The sequence below is a fragment of the Vicia villosa genome, unplaced genomic scaffold, assembly GCF_029867415.1.
Source record: "Vicia villosa cultivar HV-30 ecotype Madison, WI unplaced genomic scaffold, Vvil1.0 ctg.001954F_1_1, whole genome shotgun sequence".
Taxonomy (NCBI): domain Eukaryota; kingdom Viridiplantae; phylum Streptophyta; class Magnoliopsida; order Fabales; family Fabaceae; genus Vicia; species Vicia villosa.
Window position 1 is genome coordinate 152,467 of NW_026705790.1, and position 21,518 is coordinate 173,984.

Genomic DNA, 21,518 nt, shown 5'->3' on the forward strand with positions numbered 1-21,518 from the left:
GATGCATTATTTTTTAATAAATATGAATGGTTTTTTAATAATTATGTTTTTATGTTGAAACTAAATTTTATAAAATATTATTTTTCATTAGATTAAAAGATTTATTTTTTTATTTATACTTAAAAATGAAGTTTTCATTTCATTTAAAATAAACTATTTACTATATGGTAAAATCTTTTTATTTCATTTTTAAAAAAATGAAGTTTTACTGTCATAAGCGCATGGAACACGAGGAGAGCCAATCTAGACAGACTTGTTTTCAGTATGGGCCAATCTAGACAGTATGGGCCAATGTATGAAAATGAAAGAACGTACGACATGTATTAAACATGAAATAAATAAAGATTATTTTAAGTAAAAAAAGAATTTCATGTTTTTTTTAATTATTTGTAAACTTATTAATAGAAAAACTTAAAATTAGTTTAAATTTTTAAGGTTTTTGGATATGATTAAAATATAAAATAAAATTAAGAAGAAATATAAAAATTTAATTACTCTTAAGTTATTAATACAATTTTTATTTTGGTTACCATTTTATTTTCCAATTATTAATATAAAGTATAAATAATTTTGTCTAATTAATGTACATAATATTAATTAAAAATATAATTGAGAAAAATTAGTTCTTTGTCAAAAATAAACGACATTTAATTAAACATTTTTTTTAGTTTTTCATTATTGTATTTATTAAGGCTTTAAAAGAACCTTCAATCTCTCTATATTATTTTTTATTTTTTTAATGTTCTAATCTCTTCATTTTTTTTTTAAATGAGATGGCCGAAGTCTGAAAAATAAAAACAATTACACAAACACCTCCCTAGAGGAAATAACACCAACTCCGCCGAAATTCAAAGTTGCAGAAGCTTCTCTATAGACTCAATAAGTATTTTCTAAACATCCTATATTAGCTAGGGCATCCGCACAAGAGTTAGCTTCTCTACAAGAATGGACCACTTGAACAAAATCAAAGATTTAACAACACGGCATATGCACAAAACATCAGCATTAGGGATTTCACAATTTTCATCAATATTCATTACACATTAATATCAATCAAGAGAATTAAAACCCTACATCTATTATTCCCTCGTATCAATCATAATTGAGAACCATTACCCAATCTCACCTTAGATTTTCTCTAGAAGTTCTTCTTTCTCTATGGATGGGTGTTCCCTTAGTACCATTGTGACCTAACCTCTTTCTCTTTTTCCTCCAACTTTTCACGTACAACATAGAATGGTCTTTTTTCCCTATTTTTCCCTTTTTCAATTATGGATTGTCCCTTACTATGCTTTTCTTCATATACCCTCAATTACTCTCATGCAATTACCTTTATGTTCTTAAAATCTCTACACACTCTAATTTATTCTATATTTCTAATAATTTTAATTATTAACAACATAAAGTTATTATTTTAATCTAATATATTTTCTAACTCAAAGTCTTACACAACCACCAATAATCAAATAAACACAATAAATCACAAAATATTCATAAATAAATACATATCCAACATAATTTTTAAATTGAGGTGTTACATAGTTACTTATGATGAATCCTCATGGGGAATCCTTGATTGAGGCACTTCGAGGGGGTCAACGAAGGAGCATTTTAACTTGGGACACACTTTGTGAGAGACACACCACTTGTCCACCTAAAACCTTAAGGTGATAGGTGTGTGAGTTCTCTCACTTATAAAGTGTTCATTCTTCCATTTTTCTAACCAATGTGGAACTTCTTCCTCACACTTGATTCTCAACATTCCCCCTCAAGTGTGAGTCTATACAATGCTCCCCTCATGTGGAAGCTCTTTCTTCCATATACACTTATATCACCGTTGACACTCTTCAACGAAACACCTTCTACCCACCACCTGCGGGAAGTGTTTCGATACATGTTAGCCGGTCCCTAGCTCGAACCAAAGACTCATGATACCACTGTTGGAGGCACTTTGAGAGGGTCAACGAAGGAGCATTTTAACTTAGGACACACTTTGTGAGAGACACACCACTTGTCCACCTAAAACCTTAAGGTGATAGATGTGTGGGTTCTCTCACTTATAAAGTGTTCATTCTTCCCTTTTCTAATAAATGTGGGACTTCTTCCTCACACTTGATTCTCAACAATCCTTGCCCCCCACAAGGCAAATACACATGTGGGGTCCCATAGAGAAACCTGTTGGGTGAGAATACGAGAACGCATCGATCTAAAAAGGGTGGGTGAATAGACTTGTCAAATAAAATTGATCAATTAACAAATAGTTTGAAAAGTTTGTCAAAGTTTAAAAACAAAAATTAATTTGTGTGGCGGAAGCAATGTGCAAATAAAAATTATTATGCTTATCGAACGATATATATATATATATATATATATATATATATATATATATATATATATATATATATATATATATATATATATATATATATATATATATATATATATATATATATATATATATATATATAACACCTTAATCGGTATATAATATGGTAAAGATCAAATCGAACAACTAGCCAAAAGAACAGAAAATTAATGTATTGTATTATTAACAAATTTACACAAGACGTGTAAATGTATAACATCAATACAATATGGATTCTAGTACGATAATTTTTTGCCTTAATACAAAACAAAATTATTTGAAGTGTCATTTCTAACAAAACCTACACTTAATTAATAAATTGCTATCAAGGCAAAAACCTAATATCATATGATTCTAAGAAAGCGATAAAAATGACCCAAACATGCAATTCTAATATATATATATATATATATATATATATATATATATATATATATATATATATATATATATATATATATATATATATATATATATATATATATATATATATATATATATATATACACACATATATATACACAGTGGCGGAGCCAAGAATTTTAGGTAGCCTGGGAAAAAAATTTAACCGCGATTTACATGTGACATAATATATAAATAGTCATAAAATGTGCTACATAAGAGTGATGAAACCTAACCTGCAAATAGTGTGCTAAATAAAATTAGGAGGTAAATGCCCTCTCCGAGGCCTCTTTACGGTGAATGTTCGAATAATATCAACATGTTTAAGTGACTTGAATATCTCACGTTCGGTGTAACATATCATCAAGTCATTGAACCACACATCGTTGATCTTGTTGCGCAAATTATACTTGATAATCTTCATTGCTGAAAAAGCTCTTTCGACGGATACTGCCGACACCGGCAATATCAAAGCCAACTCAATGAGTTTGTAGACCAATGGAAATACCAAATATTTCTCAGTTTGAACCATCCTCATAGCCAAACTTTGAACATCTTCACAAGAAGTAAAGGAAGCATGCCTTTTCACTTGATGTACATAAGTCTCAAGTTGCTCCCTTATTGTTCCACGATCATCATTAGAAAAGTATGCATAATAAATATCATCAAGATAAACAAGCTTATCAACATCAAACTTGGAAAAAGTGTTCTTGGGATCAAGACATGAGAAGTAATCCAGCACAATGTTACTTCCTTCACTAAATCGGTTATCCATCTCAATGCATATTTTGTCAATAGAAACATAAAAAATCTTTGTAAGGTAATGGTGAAGATTAGTGACAATCCTCCCTTCTCTTATTGAACGACCCCGAACCGGTATTTCTTCATTCATATTTGGCCCAGAATATTTTAAGCAACACAAAATTCTTGGACATCAATAAATAAATCATCCCAACCACACTCTCTCAATGTAGCAAACCGAGCTTTAACATCATCAACTAATTCCATAGCATGCACAATATTTATATCTTTTGTTTGCAAGATTTTTGAAAGTTCATTTATGATACCAAACAACTTTAATATAAACTTCAAAATGAAAGCAAATTTAAAGCTCTCCATTTTTTCTATCAAACCTGCTGCTTGAGATGGTCCACGTCCATCTTCATCAACAATACTAAGCACCTCTAACACGAAGGACCACATTTCATCCAAACGAATCAAGGTAGTATAATGTGAACCCCATCTAGTATCCCTGGGTCTAGCGAGACTAGATGATTGGTGCAAGCCCTTTTCTTGAGATACCTCACCTCTTAAGTCTATTCAAAATATATTGGTGTTCTGCCTCCGTCAAAGCATCCCTTATCTTGCAAGATGCATTTGTTGTGGTTACAATCAATGAGATGTACTCAAAGAAATCATGAATAGATGAGCAACTACTAGCAACAGACACAACCACCAATTGCAAACGGTGAGCATAACAATGGACATAGAAAGCATAAGGGATTTCATCTAGAATCTTTCTTTGCAAACCATTAAATTCACCTCTCATATTTGAAGCCCCATCATATCCTTGCCCTCGTATCCTTGAAATAGATAACGTGTGACGATCAAGAATACCATAAATAGCATCTTTTAGTGCCTCAGATGTAGTATATTTGACATGATATAGAGCAATAAATTGTTCCACAACTTTCCCTTTGTCGTTCAAGAGCCTAGCAATATAAATAAAAAGTCAAATGTATTCAACAATGTTATATGACGGCATGGAGAATAATATGTAATAGAAATTGGATAATATAACTACTAACCTCAACATCACCTCCATTTGCTCTTTGATAGATATATCACGCGACTCATCAATAAGCATAGAGAATTTTCTTTCACCAAGCTCTTTCATAATCACCTTGGTAACTTCATGTGCACAACACGTTGCAAGCTCCTTTTGAATTTCACCGGAAGTTATTGTGCAATTTTTTGGACCACGGTCAAAAGCATCTCTCACTTTTTCATCATTAGATTTTACCCAATCCACCATCTCTCTAAAATTTCCCTTATTTAGAGAAGTAGAGCTTTCATCATGGCCACCGAAAGCGATGCCTTGTGCTATGAGATATCTAGTACAATCTAAAGAACAAGTCAAACGGATCTTATACAATTCTTCTGATTCCGTAGTTGCTCTAGCAAAGATACTTGTCACACTTTGTCTTTGATTATTATAATTGTCATAGTGCTTCATACATGAGTTATGCGTACTATTATGACTACCAATATGATCTTTGAAGCCTTTAGATGTATGCTTCCAATCTTTAAATTCGTCTTTGTTGAAGATTTCATAACCAAAGTGTTCGGCCCTCCCGGGCGGCTTAAAGAGAAAGCAATAAAAACAATAAGCTGCATCCTTCTACTCATTGTATTCAATCCATGTATAATTCTTATACCATGCTTTACAAAATGCTCTTGAAGACTTCCCAAATTGAGTACGAGGAAATATTTCTAAATCTGGTTGCGTTGGACCCTTCAATATATATGCCCTCCTCACTTGGTCTTGAATATCCGTAGTATACTCATGGATTTGTTTCCTACATCATGGATCACGCACAATCTCATATGAATTAAATTCATTGGCCACATTAGGTGGTGTTTCTTCTACTTCGGCTTCCGGTTGTACAACATTAATATTCTCAATATTTGTTCTAGGAACCAAAAACTTTCTCATCTCTGAAATTTAATTATTCAGAAAAAACTATGAAGTTAAATTGAAAGTAAAATGGTCTGGTTTTGGTAAGTAAGCGAGAGCCCTTTAACTCTAAAGCCCACAACTAAATCTAATTAATTTAAATAATAATACAAATATAACATAAATAAATAAAATTAATAAATTAATAAATTAAACTAATTGTTAGACTAAACCTAATTAATAACTAAACCTAATTCAAATATTTTTATACCAATTTAAAAAAATAGAGAAAAAAACCAAAAGAAAAAGTAAGTGACACAAAGTACTTATTTTTATACCAAAAGTAAGTGACAAAAAGTAAGAGAAAAAAACACAAAGAAAAAAATTACAAAACAACAACACAACACAACTTTCTCAGTAAGACTACGTATAATGGTTTATGGATTCAACACTAATTTTTCACTTTTTACACTCCACGTCATCTTCTCTCTCTTCTACCTAATAATTCAACATTCATTCAACTTTTACTCACTACAATGATTTTTGTTTAATAAAATTCAACACCCTACCCCACCACTTTTATTTCATATTCATATTTTCTTTTATGTTTTTGTTTTTGTGATTATATATTAATAACAATTATCAATTGAAATTAAATTAATATAATTAAGAGTTAAATAATTTTTTTAATTTAATAACTTATTTGAATTTTATTTTTCTAATTTAATAACAATTATTTTTCTAATTTTTTTAAATTTAATAACTTATTTAAATAATTAAGATTGTTAGTGCTACAAACAAGATTTTACTTGAGGCTAAATAGAAAAATTAGAGAGAAAAATATCAATTTTTTTTCGTGTCCAAATCTAATAAACCAAGTCTCTATTTATAGAGGAAAAAATAATAAATTTTGATGAAAATAAAAATAAATAAAAAATTAACTTAAAATAAAATAATTAATTTCAAATAATTAAAGTGAGATAAAAATCTAAACAATTACAACAACCAATAAGATTTTTCAAAGTATTATAATGGCCCCCACTTCCTCCTCATTCAACATGTTGAATGTTTTCAACACAAATTAATCCACATCATTTTCAACACTCCATTGCAACTATTCAACTATTGAATAATTTTTTCAACACATCCATTATACATAGTTTAATAGTAACCTAGACAAACTTAGACACAGTGGCGGTTCTAGGCTAGACACACACTACCTACACCTACTTCTCTTCTCTACCACCACACAACACAACTTTCATGTTTCATCTATTCTCTTTTTATTTAGAGTGACAAAACAACAACACAACACAAACACAAGTATGGAAATTGGCAAAATAAAATAAGAAGAGAGGAGAGATCATTCACCTCACGGCGGAGAGGACAGGGCGGAGTAAAGTTCCAATTTTTCAAAAACCTTTACCTGTAGTTTTGAACGAAGGTTAAAGGTTTTGTTTTAAGGAATTTTTTTTAATTTATGTTTTGGTTCATAAATAATTAATTGAGTTGGGCCTGGACCATTGGTTATTTATTTATTTTAATTTTTACACTCTGTTTTTATTAATTTTGCCCATGATTTTATCTAAAAATCGACTATTAAATTGGGGGGAATACAAAGAAAATATATATATATATATATATATATATATATATATATATATATATATATATATATATATATATATATATATATACACACACAGTGTATGTGTGTGTATATATATATATATAGACACACACACACAAGTATAAGTCGAATTTATAGTGGTTTGGTTACCGTCTACTCTATTCTTTAATGGTTCCCTTTAAATATTTTGGTCTTCTAATATAGTTTGTGACAAATTACACGATGTTTAGTACAATCACAATATTCAAATAATAATAAAAATATAAAAAACTTATATCTAGATCCCTTGACTTTTACACAATATCCAAACTGAAACCTCCCAACATCTTTACTCAAAAACATCTAGAATCTTCCAGCTCTAACAATTCTTCTCCAAAGTTACTATTCTGCATCAATCTTTGCTAGATCCTATCGGTATCTTGAGCGTTGGTCTCTCTAAAGATTGATAAGAACTCTCACTTTATTCATAGGCTTCCACACAACACTACCAAAGTAATTCTATAGAGAAGAACTTCCTTTTTTTCTGTTGGACTTGTCAAAATCAGCCACAACACCACACACCTTACAAACCTCTAAAATCTAAAAAGAAAATCTTCAAAAGAAAAATATTAAACACAATACTAGAATCTTCCAACAATCACAGATCTCCAAAGATGAGTTTTAATTTATAAAGTTATTTATAAAAAAACATTAAGAATGTATTTAAGAATAATAATAATAATAATAATAATAATAATAATAATAACAATAATAATAATAATAATAATAATAATAATAATAATGATATTTCACACATTTAAAGAGAAAATAAAGATTTTTTAAATAGTCTAATTATTTTAAAGTCAATGTTTAATATTTTCAATATTTTTATTTTAATAATATGTTTACTTTTTTCTACCATGTCTCGATTTTGTTGTTATTACATATATTTCATTTGTTTATGTGCGCATGTTATACGCGTAGAAAGTATACATAAAATTAGAGTTTTAAAAACTTAATCAGTAGGTAGAATTGGTCGAATTAGAAATAAGGAGGTCATCGTTCTAGTTTGATTGTTACATTGAGTAAGTTATTGATTTGGTGGACATCGACCATAATCGGTTAAAATTGATAAAAACTGGGGAATCATTTGTTTTAAAATATTGACGAGTTAAAGGTTGTTTTCTTCCTCAACATAACGGTGCTATTTTGATAATTTTTTTATAATTTAAATTAAAATATGAATAAATTTTTGTTCAAAACTTATTGAGAATAATTTTTTCTCATTAAAATTAAATTTATTAGACACTACACTTAATATGTTATTCAATTTTTGTAGTAATTGAACTTTGTTCAAAATTTATTTGAATTTTGTACTATTTTGTTATGTTTGACGACTATATTTATAATTTGAATATAGAAAATGGTATTGTGAAATTATGATATTTTAGAATTATGAGATTTTATAGGTGTCGTGAATTTTTTTAGAGTCAAGCCATTTGGTTCGACAGATTTAATCAGGCCCGGTTCTGCACAAGTGCAGAGTGCGCTATAGTACCGGACCCCTAATTTTAGGGGCCCAATTTTTTTTATAATTATATAAAAAATATTAAAAATATAAATTTTATATAAATTTTTTTAATTTAAATAATATTTTAAATTTTTAGTATTTTGTTTGGTTAATATACCATTGTATCTTTGAGGTGTTATTTTTAATTATTAAAATTAATTTTGCTTTTAAAAAAAATTAAGCCCATTTTTTAAAATTTAAACAGGACCCCTGAATTGATTAGGCCGGTCCTGGATTTAAAAATTATATAAGTTTGTTATAAAACTTTATATATTCAACTGAAGTATCTCATTTAATTTGATATAGTCATGCATTTGATCAATAATCAATAAATTCAATAACGATCCAGTAATCCAATATCCTCATCGATTATATGATGAGTTTGATGTTTAAAACTTGCATAAAATCCACAACTCATATAGGATGTTTTTGCACTATATCACTATTTCAAATATGCTTTTTTTTTTATATATTTTAAGAATAATAATAATACTATTTCACACATATAGAAAGAGAAAATTTCTCATCCAACCCCGTGGATTTCTTACAGACCACATGAATTTCCATTTTTGCCCCCAGTTTCCGTAAATGGATCTCCGGAAGCACCCCATATTTTGAAAAAATTTGATTTCTTCCGTAGATGCATTTACGGAAACGTACAAAATCAAAGAAATCATGTTTAAACACACCTTTTTTTCCAATTTATAAATACTTCCATAGATGCATCTACGGAAGGTGGTGAAAACGGAGTGTTCCGTAGATGCATCTACGGAACAGTCTGCTATTTTTTGAATTCTTTTAATTTTCATTTAAAAACTCCATTTTTTAAACACACACATTTTTAATTAAGAATTACATATAAAGACAACAATGCGTCGACCAATAAAAATACCATATATAAATAATGTCGGTCAAATACATAATCCGAACTCATAGTCGAGTACAGCATCAAAAATACATAAACAAATCAAATATATTTACATCATAAAATAAACTACTGAGTATCTCAGGTAGCATCCTGCGTACCGTCCTGGCCATGTCCTCCGGCTCCGTCTCCGCCTCTGAGTCCACCAAGGGCTCTGCTGGCTCTACCCCTGGCATCAAGTGTCCCACAGGTCCTGCCTCGATGTCGACGGTACATAAATGCACTCTCTGTCATCCTGATCATATCCTCCAGCACACGCCTATGAGCAGTCCCCTCAGGAAAGAAACCCTCTGCAATGGCTCCGAGGCACCTGTCAGCTATCTGACGACACAGAGGAAGAAGATCCTGAGTATGGTCCAACTGAGCCTGATGCGCACGGAGAATATCCTTGTAGGCTGGTCCGGGCGGACCTCCCTCGGCAGCTGGAAGCATGTAGGGGTGTGAGATTCTGTTGTACTAGGAGATGTATCCCTCGGCACAGCTCCAATCGTGCTCTGATGGCGTCGCCCGTGCCTCCTCAGGGACCACGTGTTGCTCCCAATCTGCAAAGACCTCCTCTAACTGCATGCGGGTCATAGAGATAGGAGCTGAGGCAGCAGGATCGCGAGGTATCAGTTTGCTCAAATCCAAACTTCTGTATGACGCGCTCCGGAAGATAGCGTACAATAATGGTCGAGCTGGCGGCCAACCATCTGGAGTACAGAGCTATCTCGCCAAACGGAACCGTCTTCTGATGCACAGTATAGCAGTCATACTTGATGTCCTTGGAGGCCATGCGATCAAGACCGCGCCTGTATGGATCTGGATGCTGGTTCCCTCTACGGGGGGTGAAACGACTGGCACGCGGCATGACCTCTGTGTAGGTGGGCACCTCTTCCCAGCCAATAATGTCTGGGAAGTGCTGTAGTATCCAAGCCTGAAAAAACAAAACACGGCTATTTTAAAGTACTATTAAAAAAAATATAAAAAGGTAAAAGAGTATAAGATTGTTACCACTAAAAGTGTACAACTGCCTGTCACGGTCCTTGCCTTCCACAGGTATCTCTCTCCCAGTCTATAGTAATTGTATGCCAGTACAGCCGCTCCCCAATTGTACTCATGGATACATGCTATATCCGATAAGTACGTAAGGTATACGACATTAGTGTACGTCGAGCTCGTGTCCACAAAGAGCTGGGTGCCTATTAAATATAGGAAGTAGCACCTCCGAGTCCTCTCCACCTCCCAAGGGTATCATCAGGATCAGCCCCCAGCCCAGCAATCAGCATCTCCTGAGCTTCCAGCAATCAGCATCTCCTGAGCTTCCGCTTTCGTCATCCTACCGTGACAAAAGAGGGTACCTCTAATAGGTAGATGACGCAGGAATGTCACATCATCTAGGGTGATTGTAATCTCACCATGGGGTAGATGTAATGAGGAGGTCTCAGGATGCCATCTTTCCACAAAGGCTGCAAGCATACCACTATGTATAGTATGGTAGCCGAGCGAACAAAGGTCCCTCTAGAATGAAGCTGCCAGTATCTCCTGAAACCATGGCTGGTCAGGCTGCGTGAGATCCCTAATCTTCCGCCTATGGTTGTAGAACCTCTATGAGTCCCTGCTCTGAAATTTTATAAAAAATTTAAACGGTCAGTAATAATCAAGGTGAGAGATGAAGAAAATAAATAAATATGTAACTATCAAATAAAATTTACATCTCCATCTCATATATGTCTCGCAGCATGATCTGCATATCCAGTAAGCAGAGAGGCATCTACGGGCCCACCGGGGTACCAAATGGGCTCTGGCATAGGCACTGGCCCCCGCACCGGATCATCCTCGTGTACCTCCAGAGGTGGCCAGGCAGAAGAAGAATTTCCCCGACGAAGTCTACGTGAGGGTGGTGGCAAGTCTAAAGCTGAAGCACCCTTAGGATAATCCTGAGGTCTTCGTGATGGAGTAGTAGACGTAGAAAGCCCGGCTGGAGCGAATGATGGAGTGGGCCTGGCTGAAGCAGGTGAAAGAATGGGCCCGACTGAAGCAGATGATGGAATAGGCCTGGTTGATGCAGGTGAAAGAATGGGCCCGGCTGGAGCGGGTGTGCCAGATGTAGAAGTAGAAGGTGGGTCAGGTACAACCGTAGCTCCAATGGTCACCTGAGATACTGCGCGCAACGTCCGTTCTCGCCGAACGGATGTGTGTTGTGCTGTCCTACCATGTATGTCCCTGTCCGGACCGTGAGTCATGATGTATGCATTTTAATACAAAAATGACCGGGTTAGAAACTGCGTATTTATAAATAAACATAAAAATAAAAACAGAAAAATACTCTTCCGTAGATCCATCCACGGAAGCACCATTCTTCCAAAAATCCTGGGTGCTTCCGTAGATGGATCTACGGAAGGACCTTTCTTTCAAAAACTTTGGGTGTTTTCGTAGATGCATCTACGGAAGTGCCATAACGTACATCTCTTCCGTAGATGGATCTACGGAAGCTACTGAAAGCAGAGAACGCAACAATGGCGTCTTCTCCACTGTTCATTCACCAGAAAAACCATTTTTGTGCCTTGATCGTGCGTTTAAACCCTAAAACATTACCTACATTGTCTATAAACACTATTTCTAAACCTATCCAATCAACTATACACCTAAATATCGAATTCTAATTCGATTCCACAACTACTCTAAAATAACTCGAAATATCAAAAACTTACCGATTAAATTGATATTTAAACTTGATAGAATGTGTAGGTTGTTGATGTTAACAATGCCGGCCGAACTCGAGAGAAAAAAATACAATGGAGGGAGTTGTTTGATTTTTGGGTTGGGAGGGTTTTTAAGAGAGAGAACAAATGAAAACTGAAGAATGGGGAGGGAATGGTCTGGCGCGAACTATAACATCAAACTCTTCCATAGATGAATCTAGGGAATGTTTCCGTAGATACATCTACGGAACAAAGTAAATTTAAACAAAAAAAAAGATACTTCCAAAAATCCTCCACATAAACACGAGGGCAAAATTGTCTTTTCGATGGTGCGCCTAAATATTATGGAATGAGGTGAGAAATTTTCTAGAAAGAAAAGATGAGGATTTTTTATTTAGATAATATAATTTTGTAAAAGAAAATGAAGTTATGTTGTCACATATGCGCGCGCATGTAACACGCGAATGAAGTATACAAATGTTAGAAGACAAATGCAGGACCACATCTCATTAAAGTGAAAGTAAAATGTCAGAAATTATTATAGAAAAACAAATTGAGGTTGTACTCATGTTCAGTGTGTCTTATTGCAACAACGTTGTATTGTCAGAAAAGATATACATTAAATTATATAATAATTTAAGAAAAGTTATACACTATTATTAATATTAAGTTATTAGATATTAATGTCATTTCGTTACAATTATTTTCCAACTATTATTATAAAGTATTATATAAAGTATAGTATGATATTTTTAATTAATGTCAATAATCAAAACTAGATCACACTAAAAATAAAGTAACAAACTTAAGGTCAAACTGAGGTTCAACTAAGATCGCACTAAAAATAATTATATATATATATATATATATATATATATATATATATATATATATATATATATATATATATATATATATATATATATATATATATATATATATATTTTAAATTTTAATATGATTTAAATACCTATAATACTCTAAAAATATATAAATTTTTAATTTTACCACATTAAAAATTTAACTTCATAAAACTATAAAATAGACCTTTCATAATATAATATTACAACGGTCATCGTTTTAACATAACAAATCTAATATATATTATTTTGGACCACCAAAGACTCAAAGTAAAGGCTCAATCATATGCAAACCTTATCAAAATAAGCCAACGTATAACAATAGCTCACATGAGATTCAAACACCACTATAAATATGCCTTTCGTAACATTTTATTTAGGCCATTTATTTAAATTGAAGTAATAACTCACTTTTAGGCGCATTTATTTTTTATTAATTACTAAAACACTCTTCACCACGGTCAAACTTAACAACTATGGTGATAGGTTATGGAGTGACACACTTTGAACCACATCACCAACAATTTTGCATTTTTTCATTACATAAAGGGCGTGTTGTTGGCGCAACAAACAGGGGACGGTCGAGCGAGGAGCATTCTTACTTCTTTAGGGACATTCCTTTGAGTAACACACCTTTGTGGAAGACAACGCACTTGTCCACCTAAAACCTTAAGGTGATAAGTGAGTGAGTTCTCCCACTTATAAATGCTCAAGTCACCACATTCATATTCAATGTGAGACTATTTCTCCACACCCACACTTGTAAGTCGAAGCTCTCTCTTCCACATACACTTGTACCGCTGTTGACTCTCTTCAACAGGACAATCTTACCCACATGCAGGACGCTAACCCACAAGTCCATGTTGAGATACTTTCGATACAAGTAAGTCGGACCCTTTCATAGAATCAAAGGCTCTGATACCAATTTGTTAGTGTGTGAGGCACTTTTAGTGAGAGGAGAGAAGAGAGAAAATAAGGAAATAAGGATTCATATTCACTTGAATTGTAATGGTGTGTACAGATAATGATACAGACTATGATTATTTATATACAATCCTGATTGGGCATGGGCTTACATAACTTAAATTATATTTGATATAATTAAATTAGATTAGATTTGATATTATATAATATCTCAACAATATCTCAACACGTGTTCCATTAATTTTTATATTTATATTAAAAGTAAACTAATTTTCATCATGGTCAATGTTTTCAACCATGGTGAAATGTGAGATTCATTTTTATTATGTCATGTATGCTTTTGGGTGCAATATCTTAGGAACAATCTTCGAATTCCAACATAGACAATTTAGTTATTAAAATCTCAGGGTGTGCAATATCTTTATTCATTTTTACGATCTTGAAAATTTTGGCCTTAAAGATAAATGTTAAAGTTCAAACATATTGTTGACTTGATAGAGTGAAACTTAACATTATTCTTCAAACAAAATTTTCAATATAATATATTAGAATCATCAAAGCCTAAACCCTACAACTTTTAAAGAATAGTATATGAAGTTTGAAGAAGCAATGAGTTGAGTTTAGTAGAAGGTGAATGACGCGCATGTTCAATTTTTATAGATAAATCATTATAACCTTTTATCATGGGATCGAAGCCATACATGTTTCACATTTTCCCTTGCTTGCATGTACGCCGAGAGGAAAAGTGGTGATAACCTTTCATTACGCCACTAAAAAAACCGATATAATAACCTTTTTCAAATTGAAATAAAATAGATTATTAATAGTAGTGATACTGATATAAAATTGTGTCATTAACCAATTTTACAATTTCATTAACCAACCGTTTACATTTCATTAACCAATTAAATTTTACTACTAAAAGTTATTTTTAATATCTGAACTTTTATTAACCAATTTCATAACTTCATTAACCAACATTTTACACTCCATTAACCAATTTTATTTTACTACTAAACTATTTTTAATATCTGAACATTTATTAACCAATTTCATTACTTTATTAACCAATTTATTACTTTTCATTAACCAATTTTGTTTTACTACTAAATTATTTTAACATTTTAGCGTTTATTAACCAACTTGATGACTTCATTAACCAATTTTTTAAATATCATTAATCAACTTTATCACTGTTTACTGTTCACGTACATGTCACTGTTCATAAAATATTTTTTTATTTTAAAAAATACTATTCATCGTATAAATACGGTGAATTGTGTTAGATGCATGTATTGATATAGGAATTTGGTGTATGGATAGCATTACTCTACTAAAATATCAATATTTCAAAAAGAAACTTTAGTCTTGTTTTACAGTTCTCTCATTCTTTTATGAATTTCTCTATTTCTTTTAACCATCAAACACAACATTGTTGATTTTTTTTTTACTTTCAACATTTGCCCCAACTTTTTCTTGCACAACACATCGGTTTGAAGTCAACTTCCTCTTTTCACTCTAAACATTTTTCATGATATTGCAAAACTAAGAGAGACAACTACTATAAAAAAAGAGTTTTTTACAACAGTTGGTAAAGATATATCATCACGAGTGATTAATTGTGGTAATGTAGTGATGCTTTCCATCTAGAGTGAGTTGAATAAAGCTATTTATCTTGCAAAGCAGGTAACCTGGAAAAGTAATCTCTTAGTTTAAGTACTCAATGGGAAATATCACTTTTCTTCATGAAGAAGCAAGATAGTACAACTCTCAAACCACACAGCCAAATGGTCTGATTCTTTCACCCACAAACCCTAATTTTTACCTATAAAACAGAGGGCATTGCTCATTGCATCAAACACACCAGAATTCCCCAAGTCACTACCCAACTTGAAATTCTCATTTTATGTTACTTGCATTTTAAGAGCCATTTTGAGTGGTAGAGATTCTGAGTGTCAAGCAATCATTCAAACAACTTCTAAACATCATTTAGAAGCTATCTATCACAATCACCACCCTCCAAAACACCTCAAACCAAAAATCACCATTGAACCTCCATTAAAGGTCATCCTTAGGCCATAAACTGAAACCTTTCATTTGACTCGAGCATTTCTTGGTCTTTCACCTCAGATACCTTCCATATTACATATAGAAGCTATCCAAACACTCAATCCATTGATGTAACACTTGGAACCAAGAGTTCCATCCATAATTTTTTTGTATTGTAGGTACTATCGGATTTGGAGATCCAGGGTGTTTCAAAGCAAACCAAACATTCCATTAGCTTCAGTGAGGTACAAGGAAGCTTCCCAGGTCATCAAAACATTTTTGGAAGTGCTCTAACACAGGTTTCGATCTCCATTTTCAGAGGTATAAAAATCAACTTTGAACTCTATGGTTTAAGCATCAATTGTTGCGTTTCTTGATACCAATCTGTTTGTTTTGATACATTGAATAAAAGCCATAAGGTTTTAGGGATTGATTGTGCATATTCATCATTTAATTTTTGTTTGAAGTTTAGGGTTCATAGAATTTTTCTGGAAATTAATGAGTTAGAATTAAAATGAATTAATGAGAGTCATATGATTGGATTCCTGATGAAGTTTCGAGCAACTTTCATGTTTACATCTTCGTGAATGGTTGAGAAATGAGGGAGCTTGAATTTCAAGCCATGGCTTTGGTTTTGTTGTCTCAACGAAGAAGATGATGGTCGTGGCGCCATTTCTCTAGTTTTCAAAATCAATTTTATCTTATGCTTAATGTAACACATTTGCTAAATGACTTCATCGTATTGGCTCAGCTGGCAGGCGTGTGTGTGTTAAGGCTTTCATGTATAGGGGCGTGAGTTTGATCCGCCCCTTTTGCATTTTTGGTGATTTTATTTTGTTTTACCATTTACCAACTAATTTTGATATATTATAAACTGTATGGGCCTTATGATCAAATGCAAGCAGCTGGCCTAGTGGCTAAGCTTTTGGCTTGCAACCTTGAGGGCGTGGGTTCAAGTCCCTTGGGGACCAAAACCAATTTTTTTAGCACTTATTTTCATTCTTTTTTAACCCTAATTTGAACCTTCGATCTTTAGCTTCACCATGTTAATATAACTTGTTGCTTTTATCATTGTCTTTGTTTATGTACATAAACTTGTTGATTTTATTCCTTGTACACTTGTACTTTATTCATTGTATTATCATTGTATATATACTTTGTTCACTAACCATATGCATGAGATATTTATCCATTCATCATCCATCATCCATCATATTCATTCATACATGAAATGATTCCAAGGTACAAATATCCTTTTATCCATTATCATTTGAGTTTGCATTGATCTCTTTGTTATACTCACTTGTTTTCTTTTGTGACACATGTTATCACACACACACACACACACACACTTGAGGTATCCTTGATTGATTGCTTAAGTTGTTGTTGAAATATCTAAAGGAATGAGAATGGTATTGACTAAAATTGTCAAGGTACTCAATCTCTTTTCCAATCTCTTTTATCTTTGTGCTTAGTATTGTTAAAGCTTTGCACCCCACTTGTTTTTGAAAATGGTTTTGTATTGTTAAAGCTCAACCTTTTTAAAACTCGACCCGTGGTTTTGTATTGTAAAAACTCAACCAACTTCTTTTAAACTTTAGCCTTGTATTGTTAAAGCTTGGTTCCTTTTATTAAAACTTGTTAAGTATTGTTAAAGCTTAACATTTTAAAAACCCGTTGAATATTGTTAAAGCTCAACACCCAAAAAGATTTTGCCACTTGGCTCTTTTATTTTCCTTTTAAGAGGAACTACAAAAGCTCTGACTTTCCTATTACACTTAAGGGGTATGTAGGCCTAAGATGCGATGTTTTATCGAGCTCACTTTTAAAACCTTCTTTTCTCATCCTCCCACTCTATTTAAACAAAAACACAAAGGCATTTTTCATAATAACAACAACAATGATAACAATATTTTCAGATAGGCTCCTATGGAGTACCATAGATGTGAGGGGTGCTTAAAACCTTCCCCTTGCATAACAAACCCCCTTACCCAAATCTCTGTTTAGTTTATTAGTTTTGATTTTAAATAATTTTGTGGGTTTTATTCGCTCTTTCTCCCATTTTCTTTGGAAACAATAAAGCGCGGTGGCGACTCTGTTTAAAACATATGAGCTAAGTCAATTCAATGGCTTTAGTTTCACAAATTTTACCGCTACACACCTCGGTTTGGTGGTAGAGGCAAAGAAATGTGACTTGGAAAGTATACTACTTTTTTTTCGTTTGAACTGCGAACTGAGGAAATAAGTTGAACTTGTCATGGATTCGATCCCGAACAACAATATTTTTTTGATACTAAAAAACTGCACTACTTTTTACTTCGATTTGAAATAATAACCGATGGAAAATAGCTTGTTTACATACTTTTTTTGTTTTAACCTGTTTTTTTTCTTTTCAATGTGCCAAAATTCTAAATCTTCCACATCAACATCATCACCAACAACAACAATAACAAAAAAAAAGAATCGTTAAACATAAATCACAACAACAATAACTAGAACAAAATCAATAGAGCCTTTATTTAGTGGTCATTGACAATTGATTATCATATCATTTTTGACGAATACGATAACTACAATGTGTTCCTTACATTATAATCTCGAGAGGAAAATGAAAGATATTATTAATTGGTAAGTGTATGTTTATATTAAACTTTAAGATAAAAAATCTGTCTGAACTATCAAGATGTTAAAGTGTATGATATCACAACATCTGCTAGAACATCTGTCAAAACACATAAAAGCTGAACCTGTTACCACAGCAGGACTAAATATTTTAACATCTTACTCAACAACAGTTAAGAACCATGTTTTAGCAAAATTATGTCAATTACAAGAACCATGGAACTAACAGTTTTATTTTAATAGTTTACAATTTTAATTTTGTTTGATTCTAAAAAAAATATTTTTTTAATTTTATGGTAATAATCACTAGTACACAAACAACATTAGAATTATTGATGTAATACCGATTTTATTAAAAAATATATTAAATTTATATAGAATGGCAATTTTATAATTAAAATGAAAAATCTAATTTGAATGTTAATCATTAATACCCAATGTTTAGGAAACCTAATGTCTAATGTACGTTACTTTTGTTACAAATAAATTTATTTAATGTTAGACACCTGATTTATGAAAAATAAGTATAAAATAATATAATGATAAAACTCACATATACAAAATCATACATGATTTTAAAAATATTAGATGGGATACCAAAATTAAAGTTTACTAGTGTCTTACCCGTGCGTTCGCACGGGTACCCGTCGTTTTTGCGCATTGTGATTGAGAAAAATAAAAGATATTAGTAAAAGATTAAGTTTTGGGTAAAATTGAAAAAGTTATAAAAATAGTTATATTTTATTTGACAAATTATAATGAAGGAAAAGTTTTAAAATCGCAAATTCACAATTTATAATGAAGAAATATTCAATCAAATTATATAATTCAATTAGTGATAACTATTTAATATAATTGATTAAACTACAAACTATTAGCCCAATATCAAACTATCAAGAGAATGATTATTTTTGGCTAGCTAAGGAGAAAATTAATTATTTTGGCTCAATTATAACTACAAACTATCAGCCCAATCTAAAACTATCAGCTCTCTCTTGTAGGCCAATGAGAAACCACTACAAACTCTATTTATAATAATGATTCATTCAAAATACATAATTAATAGAAAAATACTTTGACCAGTTACTTCATGTTCCCGTTAATATTCATTATTTTGATAAGTAACTTCGTATTCCCGTTAATATTTCAAATTTATTCCCGTTAATTTTCAATATTTTGATCAGTAACTTCTGTCATACCCAAAAATTTGCCCATCACATTTTTACTTTCAGGCTCATACAAGTATCAAAAGCTCAAGACTTGACTGAATGCACACTCCCCTAATCAAAGGGTCCTCAAATTAGGGTTTTGGATTTGCTAAGGAGAAAGGATGTATCAAGGCCTCAAGTAAGCTTTGTAACACCCTTCTAAACCCCGCGGAAATTAACATTAAAATCAGAGTAAAACATGAAGAAGAGTATTACAACGCCAACAAAATAAACAATATTCATGTCATGCCATAAAGGAACGATAAACCAAAAATTATTCAGGTAGCATGTTAACACAGCGGAATATTCTTAACAACTGAATAATCAAACATCTGGAGTCGAAGACTCATAATTCAACCATAAACCATAAACAAAACAGAAGTTTATCAGCCAATCCTAAAATAACGTTCCCGGTGTTACACGACCAGAGCATGACACTGACCCAACCGACTCTAACGAACTACTTGACGAGCTAATCCTCACCAAGTACACAAGCTACTCCTCAATCTGAAAAATAACAACAGTAAGGGTGAGTTTCATTCGCATTAACAAATGTTATAGGTATATAAACAATACAACTTCATCCATACATTATTCACCCAAATCAATTATATTCAGATAATATAGCAACATTCATACCAAAATACACACAAATCATAACATTGGACAACTTCCATTCATGTTACAATTATACACAACAACCTAATGCAATGCAACTAAATGCATGTGGTACCAAACATGGGATAACCCATCTCACCGATCCACCACCATAAAGATTCGGCTACTTCTCTCACCAATTCCACACAATGGGAATTAGCTACCGCTGTCCCACCACCATAAGGGATACAGCCCACAACATGATTATGAAATGCATGTATCAACCTTAACATGCTCATCATCAACATTAATCAACCAAATATCATAATCATCAACCAATGCAATAACAATATAATCCACCACAACCAATTAAATCAAGTGTTTAAACTAAATTCGAGTCACAACTCAAACACTGTTTTATTGCATATCTCACTGAATTAGTCTCACTATGTTCGAAACGACACATCAAACAGACTAACAGTTAAAAATTATACATCGTTAAACTTTAACAAAAGAAATCCAAACAGCACAGCACGCGGCGCCAACATCCACACGCGGCGCGAAACGAGGAAAAATTACGCCTTCGCGGCGCCAACACCTACACGCGGCGCGACGCGAGGAAAAAGTTACGCCTTCGCGGCGCCAACACAGGTACGCGGCGCGACCTGTGCGTATCAAAACATCTTACCATTCAATCCACCTGTTCGCGGCGCCACCCTGTGCACGCGGCGCGAACCGGTGATTTCAGAAATCCCAACCTGCAGAAAACAGCATTCTATGCCTCCCAAATACTCTCAAATCATACCAGTACGAATTTCAGCAGAATAAACCACACATACGACATAAAATGCACGTTTACACATACTTCTAATCAGGTTTAACATCATTGTTCATCACCAATCATCATTCACAACCTAATTGAATCAAAGTTCTATAAACCCCAAAACCCCAAACCGACATATAATCCGATTCGAAATCCTAACATACAAATTCCATCGAATCATTCATACATCCCATAATAGAGGT

At 32.5% G+C, this 21,518-nt stretch overlaps 1 protein-coding gene across 1 annotated transcript; it reads right to left on the minus strand.

Moving 5' to 3' along the window:
- Positions 1 to 4,070: 4,070 nt before the first annotated feature.
- Positions 4,071 to 9,980, minus strand: LOC131637258 (uncharacterized). Its single transcript, XM_058907840.1, has 4 exons — positions 9,650 to 9,980; positions 5,367 to 5,485; positions 4,576 to 5,168; positions 4,071 to 4,479 (listed from the first exon to the last, which is right to left on the minus strand). Exons 1-4 carry the CDS (start codon positions 9,978 to 9,980, stop codon positions 4,071 to 4,073), a joined length of 1,452 nt encoding a protein of 483 aa, XP_058763823.1.
- Between the last annotated feature and the right edge of the window lie 11,538 nt (positions 9,981 to 21,518).